Here is an 8,791-nt window from a genome sequence, read left to right on the forward strand (position 1 = left end):
GCCCCTGCCTCCAGCTGAGCGCTTCCCCCTGGGCTGCCCCACCGAACCGTGTGCGTGGCCTCACGGGGCACGCTGCCCTGCGTTTCCTTAGCACGTGTGGGGATCCCTGGGTGGCTCAGCGGTTCGGCGTCTGCCGTCGGCCCAGGGCGAGATCCTGGAGACCCGGGATCGAGTCCCACGTCAGGCTCCCTGCATGGAGCCTGCTTCTCCCTCTGCCTGTGTCTCTGCCCCGCCCTCCCTCTCTCATGAATAAATAATTATTTGAAAAGAAAATTTTGAGAAACCTTAAATAAATAAATAAATAAATAAATAAATAAATAATAAATAAATAAATAAAATACGTGTGTACTTTGCAGGTGGAGGTGCTCGCCTCCCGCACAGAAAACCTGGAGATAAGCCAGAATACAGGCAGGTGAGGAGTGGGACTTACGCAGGGGCGATGCAGCATCCTGTGGGCCTCTCCCCCGCCCTGGACAAGCGGCCACCCGCATTTCCTCCCAGTCCACCTGCCCTTGGGTACTGAGGCCGGCTGTCGGCTCCTCCCCGTCGGAACATCTGTAGCCAGCGCTGTGCACTCACCCTCGCCTGCATTTATGGGGGAGCTCTCCGCATCCCGTGGGGGCACGCCGCTTTGCCTAGTAACAGCGGCTTTGGGTCACGAGTCAGGGAGCGAACCCTACCAGTAAAGCACAAACGTGCCCGTGGGTAGCATGAGATCCCTACCCCAACCCCAAAGCAAGAAGGGAGAGCGAACAAAGCCAGATGTTGCTCGTGGAGACCCAAGGCCTGGAGGCTCCCAGCCCAAGTTCTTCCCAGCAAAGAGAGCCTACACGTTAAAAATAAATGGTCTTTTTATTGTGTCCACGAAAACAAAGTCAGGGTGGCCTGGGTTATTCCCCCCCGACGAGGTGACAACAGACAGGAGGCATGCAATGACAACAACCATGTTCTCCTCTCCAGGAGAAGGGTCTCACCCTCCTGGGCCCTGGATCAGAGGCAAGCAGGACCAGGAGACTCCAGAGGAAGGCCTGCCCGGGCCCGCCATGCCGCGGAGGGCCTGGGCTTGCCACCTCCCGGGCAGAACGAGGCAGGGGGAGCAAGCACTGCCCTGGGCCAAGCCCAGCACACCGAAGCTAGAACACACAGAAAAGCCCCCACCCCCTCCCCCAGCAGACACTACTAAGGCAGTCAGCCAGGACTTCCGGGAACAGCTGGCCACGAAGCCAGCCCCTCAGGGCTCCGTCCAGAAGGGATTGCCATCCTCAGCCTGCATGGAATAGTAAACAAAGAGCAGGAAGGCAGCAAAGACCAGGAACAGGAGCAGCTGGCCCCAGAGTGGGACCTGGCGGTCCTGGCCCAGACCAGCCCCAGGGGCCTGCTTTTCTGGCCGGATAGCACGACGGGTGAGCCACGAAGTGGGGGAAGATGAAGATGAGGATATGGGAGAGGTGGAAGAGGGTGTGGGATAATAGGACAGGCCCAGGGAGCTTCTGGAGATGTTGGAAACAGGGCGGTAGTGCACGATGTTCTGGTAGGCGCTGTCCCGGCCATACCCGGAGCGTTCCCTGAGGCAGAGAGGACAGCAGGTGAGCCAGGGGGCCTGCGCCCAGAACCGCCCGCTGCCTGGCCCTTCCTGCCACTCACCTGTCCTTGCTGTCCTCTTCAGAAGAGAAGAGACTGTCATCGCGCACCTGCAGGTAACAGTCAGGGAGAGGGGACTGGCCAGCAGGGTCAGCAGCCTGTAGCCTGTCCCGTCCTCACTGCAAACTAGCCCAGCTGAAACACCCGGACTCTGTTCCCTCCAAAACTCTCCTGAGTTCCCAGCCTTAGCCCGGTAGGGCTTTGTCACCCACTCCACGACTTGACAGGTACCCTGGCTGCCTGCACCTTACTTTCTGCCCCGGGGGGTCTGAGAAAGATCTCAAACCTAGATCCCAGGTCAGGGTGCACGGCACGTCCCAGGTACCCTAGTGTTAGGTCTGACACTCCCCCAAGGACGGCCCTGCCCAGGGAGGTGTGCACTTACCTCGCCTCTCGGGAGGCACAGGGCCTACCGCGTGCCCCCAGCAGCCCCCCCGTCCAGGTTTTGTCCAAGCCCAGCTATGACCCCATAGGTTGTACGCAGGTGCTCGGCAGCCAGCTCACCTGGTGGTGAAAGGTGTCCGAATCTGCGAGTGAGGCTGACGGCTGACGGAAGCCCTTGGAGGAGCCCACGGGCTCAGGGTCCCCGTAGGTCCTGGTGCTCAGGTAGCTCTCCTCGTAGTAGTCATCGCCGTAGCCTTGGGGAGGGGGGGGAGAGCGGTAGAAGGGTGCACAGTGGTGGCACCCACCTGGCCCTAATCTCAGTCCCACGTGGGAGCCTGTGGCACAGTCTCTCCCCTCTGGGGCTGCTGAGGATGACGGGCTTGAGATCCCAGGTCCCCCCAACACCAGGCGCCCTGAGGGAGGGGGTAAGGGTGGCAGGGTGCTCCCCCCCCCCCCCCCCCCCCCCGCCCAGCCCAGCCTCACCCTTGCTCTGGTAAAGCAAGGCGTCTTCTTTCTTGGGCAGATCGTACATATCCGAGTCCACGGAAGCCGAATCTAAGTCTGAAGGGGGGGCAGGACCATTTGCCCCCGGCTCCCCTCCCTTCTTCCCGTGCCCCTCCCAACCACCGCCCCTGCCACACCCTCCGGACCCCGTGCCCCCCGTCGCCCAAACCCCGTCCCCCTGGGAGGCCAGGTGGAGATCCGGGGCGGGGGCCTCACCCGAGAACCGATAAGAGAAATTGAAGGCGGACGAGTTGGGGGGCGACAGCCTCCGCCTCTGGGTCTCGTACTCGAAGATCTTCTTTTCGTAGAGCTTGCGAGTGGAACCTGGCCAGACACGGGACGCGGGCGTCAGGGCCGCGGGCCGACTCCGGGGGGGGCGGGGAGGGGGCGCGCTCGCCGCCGCGTACCCACGACAGGCCCGTGCGGGATGTTGTACTGGCGCAGCACGGCGGCCAGCTCGGCGTCCGACAGGACCGCGTAGTCGTCCATGGCGGGCGGCGGGGACCCGGGGGCCCGGCCTGGCGGGCGGCGGGCGGCGGGGAGCTGGGGGGGCCCGGGCCTGGCGACGCGGGCCCAGCTACCGCTGCCTCCGAGCACGGCGGGGGCGGCGCGAGCGTCTCGGGAGCGGCAGCGCTCGCGTCACGCCTACGTCACGCTCGCGTCACGGCCGCGGGCTCTGCGGACTGCGCGCGGGGCGGGGCGGGACCAGGCCGCGGGCGGCGCCGGCGCGTAGCGGGGGACCGTGGGAGCGGGCGGGGCGGGCGTCATGACGTCGGACATTGCAAGCGGGCGGGATAGGCTGGCGGCGGCGGAGGGGCGGGGCCGCGCTCTGGAGGGGCGGGACCCGCCGGCCGAGGGGCGTCACGCGCCGGCGCGCAGGGGCGGGGCTCGAGCGAGGAGCCGGGCCTGCGGGGGCGGGGGACGAGCGTGGGCTCGCCGCGACGTGGGGGCGGGGCGGGCGACCGAGGCGTCACCGGCTGGCGTGTCGGGGTCGGGAGGGCGGGGGTGGGGGCCTACGCAAGTCGAACCGGCAGAAACCGGCCAGGACAGGAAAGCGGCGTAGGACTGACGCGATGGGCGCGGCTCGCGCTCCCTGAGTCACGCGGGCTCCGACGGTCCCGCAGCCCCCTGCCCCCTGCCCCCTCCGCACCCCGCGCTCCCCGGCCGCCCCGGGCCGGCCGCGCCTCCGCCGTAGCGGGAAGGGACCCCGATCCCGAGAGCGGGCCCTCGGGGCCGCGGGGCCCAGGCCCGGGCAGCAGCCCCCTCGGCCCCCGGTGCCCGCCCCGCTCCGCTCCGCTCTCCACCTGCGCCCGTCGTCCCGCAGGTCCCCAGCGCCTCCCACCCTCCCTCTCTGCCTCCCTCCCACTGCGCCCGGGAGGAAATGGGGCACTGGGCCAGGAGGCCGCGGGCACCCAGGAGCGGGCATCCTTGCAAGGCACTGGGCGTGCCCGTGGGCGCTGGCAGGGGGCCGAGCCGGGCGTGCGGGCGGCGGCCAGCGTGCGCCCGACCCCCCGCGCCAGCCACCTGGGGCGCCGGGGCTTTCCTCTGCTGTCCAGGGCGTCCCCGGGGCAGCCTGGGGGGGCGGGGAGCCTTCCAGCCCCCGACGACCTGCCAGGCCGGCTCTGCGCGCTTGGGCCTGGGTGGGCCTCGGGGCGCAGCCGAGCACAGGGGGCCCCGGGATACTCGCGGGTGCGCGTGCAAGGTTGCAAGGCCGCGGAGAGCCTGCACTGTCATTAGGAATTGGTTAGGGCCTTGGGCGCAAAGAGCTGTTCCTGGAGGGATTGGAAGGGAGGTGACAATCATATTCTAAATGAAGCCAACTCAGGGAATGTGGGTCCAAATGAAGCGCCCCCCACCCCGGAAGCCCAGAACTGGGAGCATGGGGAGAAGAGGTGCTATCTTTGATATCAGATGATAGCTAGTGACAGGGACAAGAGACAGGTCTCCGATCCATCCTGGTCCAGCTGGTGAGGGTCACAGACCAGTTCTCTTTGGGTCACAGGGTGGAGAAGAGGAAGCTACACAGGGAGTGGTGAGATGGGGCCTTGGTGTGAACACACACACAGACTCAAGACGTGCCCCTGGCGGGGTTTCGGGGTTTCAGAGCACAGGCCAAGCTGCTCCGTCTCCTGAAATAGGAGGAGGAGGTGCGTGGGCCTGCCGACAAGTGCATGGCAGTAAAGGGGAGGACAGCCCTGGGCAGGGCAGGCACTTGCTGCTTATCTTTCAGAGCAGGGAAGGAGATGGCATTTGGACTCTGGCGCGCAGAGGCTGCCTCATGGAATTTGGAGTTTTGGCAAGATCAGATTCCCCAGCACCTCTCCAAGCCTTCTTCTGCAATGCTGGCCCCTGTCCCAGAGGCTCAGTCCTCCCCCATGCCACCCCTCCCTGTAGGGATCCAAGCTGTTTCCTTATGAGGTCAAGGAATTCTAGGTTTGCCTTCTCCCCAAGGAGCACCCCCTCCCCCAGCACCTGCCTCGGCACTCTGCCTTTTATGTCCCACCTATGGCCCCACTATGGGGATCCCACCATCGATGGTACCAGGAGGCTGAACTGTGATGCTTCCGTGCGCCCGCCCCGTGGGCACCTGTAGCCCAGGTCCAGCCCCGCCGCAGTGGAAACCTGCTCAGACCACCCGAAAACAGACACGCTCTTGACCACGGGAGCTAAGAGGCCCTCCGCACCACCGCCATCGCCAAGAGGAGGAATTGGGGGCCTAGAGAGGGAGCACACTTGCCCAAGGACCTTTAGTGCAGGAATTCAATCACAGACATTCCCACAGCTGGGTCCTAATTCTCAGGGCAACAGCCTGGATGATGTGGCCCAGTGGGGGTTCTGAGTCCTCGGAGAGGCTGGTGGGGGGAATCTTCAGCCTTTAGCGAGGCTTTCTGGGAAGGGTGTGCACAGGTAAATAAGAGGAAGAATTTTTCTGGAACTGCAGCCAGGGTGGGAAGAGGTAGGAAACCACTGGTTCCAAGTCAAGAATAAAAAGACAGTTTCCTTTGGGGCACTGGGTGGCTCAGTCGGTTAAGCGCCTGCCTTCAGCTGAGGTCATGATCCCAAAGTCTTGGGATAGAGCCCTGAGTCAGGCTCCCTGCTCAGCGAGGAGTCTGCTTCTCCCTTTGCCCCACTCCCTGCGTGTGTGCTTTCTTCCTCCCAAATAAATCTTTTTTTTAAAGATTTTATGTATTTATTCATAAGAGACACGGAGACAGAGGCAGAGACACAGGCAGAGGGAGAAGCAGTCCCCCTCCCCGATGTGGGACTCGATCCCAGGACCCTGGGATCATGCCCTGAGCCGAAGGCAGGCGCTCAACCGCTGAGCCACCCAGGCATACCCCAATAAAATCTTAAAAAAAAAAAAAAAAGAAAAAAGTTTCTCTTTTAAGGATGGGAATGGTTCTAAGCAGTATACAGTGTAACTTAGACTCCCAGCAGGGTTGAAGGTTAAAGGAAATGTATCAACTCAAGCACATTTCTCAGGATTCTCAGGATTCGTGTCCAAGGAGAAGATTGTTCAGTGAGCAATTAACATTTTCCTTAAAATCAGAATCTTCTTAATACTTTAGTTTGATACAAAACTTAACTCTTTGGCCCGCCTGGGTGGCTCAGAGACTCCTGATTTCAGCTCAGCTCAGGATCTCAGGGTCCTAGGATTGAGCCCCTCAGGGCCTCGGGCTCCCTGCTCAGTGGAGAGTCTGCTTCTCCCTCTCCCTCTCCCTCTCCCCCTACTCATGCTGCCTCTTAAATAAAGTCCTTTAAAAATTGTTTAAATATTTTTTTAAAAACTGAAGTTTTCAAGGATGTCAAAGATCCTTTGGATTTTACCTGCTGGTATTCAAATGCACTGAAACATTGCTCAGAGGGCGCCCCGGTGGCTCAGCGGCTGAGCGTCTGCCTTCGGCCCAGTGTGTGACCCTGAGGTCCCAGGATCGAGTCCCGCCTTCTTCTGCAATGCTGGCCCCTGTCATCGGGTTCCCCGCAGGGAGCCTGCTTCTCCTTCTGCCTGTGTCTGTGCCTCTGTGTCTCTCGTGCATAAGTAAATAAAATATTCTTAAAAAGAGAAAGAAACGTTGCTCAGAGAGTAACAAAAGTTGTAAGATCATGAGTGTTGTGAAAATTAATATGTGGAAGATTGTCTCAATCAATATAAAACACTGAATGGTTAGCTGACTAAACGCCTCTCAAAGAACGCCCTGTGTTCCAATTCTAGAACACATTGGTTCATCTTGGTACTACTGACACGGCCAGGTGGAGATTCACCTGCCTTGGTGGCAAGAATGGAGCTGATTCTAGTGGCTTTCCAGAACCTTCAACGCAAGGAGAAAAAAGCCTGTAATTTCGTTTGATCTTCACCAGAGAGCCGTGGGTGCCGTGGGTGCCGTACAAAGCTTCGCTCCCCCTAAGCCGGGAGGAAGGAGAGATCAAGAGCTGCCTGCCTTTCTGGCTTGCACGTGGAGGGGAAGGGAGGGGGGTAGGTGTAAAAAAAGGATTCAAACGGGGGTGGGGGTCCCATGGTCCAGCCATGTGGCTGGAGCCTCCCTCGTGCCCCCCCACCTGTTGCAGTGGCTCCGGTTGTAATGTCTGTGGTAGGGCGGGCCTCAGTCCTTGAAGGACAGCCTTGGCCGTGAGCTCCAGCACAGCTACCCCACAGGCCCGAATGCCTCCTGCCCATCTGTGCTCATCCATCGAGTGACGCAAAGCACTGCCCTCCCCAGCAGTATGTGTGGGGGGGTTCCCACCAGAGGGAGCAGCAGGAGACCCCCACCCTCCTAGGAGATGCCACTGTGGGTGTGGGTGGAAAGGCCATCACCAGTAGAGCTAGCAAAGGTGGCAGTGAATGTCTGGGGGCCTTAGGGGCCAACGGCGCCCTCCTGTAGTGTTAAGACTGTAGGTGGCTAGCCCAGTGCGTTCGGCAGCTACCACCAGCTTCACCCTCCCTCCCTCCCTCCCTTTTTGTTTTTTTTTAAAAATTTTAGGGCAGCCTGGGTGGCTCAGCGGTTGAGCGCCGCCTTTGGCCCAGGGTGTGATCCTGGAGACCCGGGATCGAGTCCCACATCGGGCTCCCTGCATGGGGCCTGCTTCTCCCTCTGCCTGTGTCTGTGCCTCTCTGTCTCTCTCTCTCTGTCTCTCTCTCTCTGTCTGTCATGAATAAGTAAATAAAATCTTTTTTAAAAATTTGGATTTATTTACTAGGGGGGAGAGAGAATGTGCACCTGCGTGGGGGGGGGTGTAGGGCAGAGGGAGAGAGAACCCCAAGCCCACTGCCCACAGAGCACAGAACCCCACCTAGGGCTCCATCCCAGGACCCTGAGATCCTGACCTGAGCGCAGATCAAGAGTCCCGCGCTCAACCGTCTGAGCCACCCAGGCGCCCCTCTTCCTCCCTTTTAATGAAGTAGAAAAGAATAAAAAAGGTCAGAGTGCTTTTCAGGTACTTAGGAAAAGTCTCATTTTGTGAAACGTTTATTTCAGTTGTTTGCGTCCACGCGCGTGTGTGCGAGGGTGAGGACTCTCCCACCGGCAAGGGAACGCCACTGGCTCGGGACAGAAACCGTAGTTCTCACTGAGGGTTGTGGGCAAAATGTTAAAATGACACTTCTTTGTGTGACCTTCCCCGAGGAAGTGACATTTGAGCCGCCTCTGAAGCTACCAAGAAGTAGGCCTGTGGAAGAGGAAGGGGGCCTGGCAGCGCGAGAGCGGAGGTGCCCACCCGGTCAGCAGTACCGGGCCGCGGCCACGGCGCCCTCCCGCACTGCAGGCTGCACCCAGTCGTGGTCCGCAGGGGGCTCCCAGGCCGGGCCTGGCACCCAGCAGGGGCTCGCTCCTCGGGTCCCTGCCCGCGGCGGCCCTGCGGGCGCCAGGAGCTCAGTGCACACCTGCAACGGCCTGCCGCGCGACCCCACCGCAGCCCCGCCAGCCCAGGGGGCAGAGCCCCACTTGCCCCGCCGCCCCAGCTTGGGGCAAATGCGGGGGGCCGCGACTGTGGGCGGCTCCCTGGAGGGCGTGGCCTTGGCCGCTGGGCTGAGTCGTGGGCCCCGAGACCCCGCGGGATCTTGAGGCGAGCCCCCCCCCCAGGCGGACCTCGCCGGGCGGTGAGCTCATCGCGGGCGGGGGGTGGCGGCGTCGCCGGGCGGCCGAGCGCTGGAGCTCACGGCGCGCCCGCCCCCCGGCTCCTGGGCGATTTTACCAATTAAGGCTTTCTCGCCGGGCCGGGCGCGGGGCGGGCGCGGGGCGGGCGCGGGGCGGGGGTGCGGCCAAAA

The 8,791-nt window shown here is 61.9% G+C and overlaps 1 protein-coding gene across 2 annotated transcripts; it reads right to left on the reverse strand.

Annotated features, from left to right (window-relative positions):
* Nucleotides 1-833: 833 nt before the first annotated feature.
* Nucleotides 834-3,175, reverse strand: EMD (emerin). Of its 2 annotated transcripts, none has more exons than XM_072744736.1 (6): nucleotides 2,937-3,175; nucleotides 2,746-2,853; nucleotides 2,509-2,586; nucleotides 2,146-2,279; nucleotides 1,645-1,691; nucleotides 834-1,565 (listed from the first exon to the last, which is right to left on the reverse strand). In XM_072744736.1, exons 1-6 carry the CDS (start codon nucleotides 3,016-3,018, stop codon nucleotides 1,232-1,234), a joined length of 783 nt encoding a protein of 260 aa, XP_072600837.1. In that variant the 5' UTR covers nucleotides 3,019-3,175; the 3' UTR covers nucleotides 834-1,231. The 2 variants fall into 2 exon arrangements, with proteins under 2 accessions (XP_072600837.1, XP_072600836.1); XM_072744735.1 differs by having other exon boundaries at nucleotides 1,645-1,718.
* Between the last annotated feature and the right edge of the window lie 5,616 nt (nucleotides 3,176-8,791).

Source organism: Vulpes vulpes, chromosome X (genome assembly GCF_048418805.1).
Source record: "Vulpes vulpes isolate BD-2025 chromosome X, VulVul3, whole genome shotgun sequence".
NCBI classification, from domain to species: domain Eukaryota; kingdom Metazoa; phylum Chordata; class Mammalia; order Carnivora; family Canidae; genus Vulpes; species Vulpes vulpes.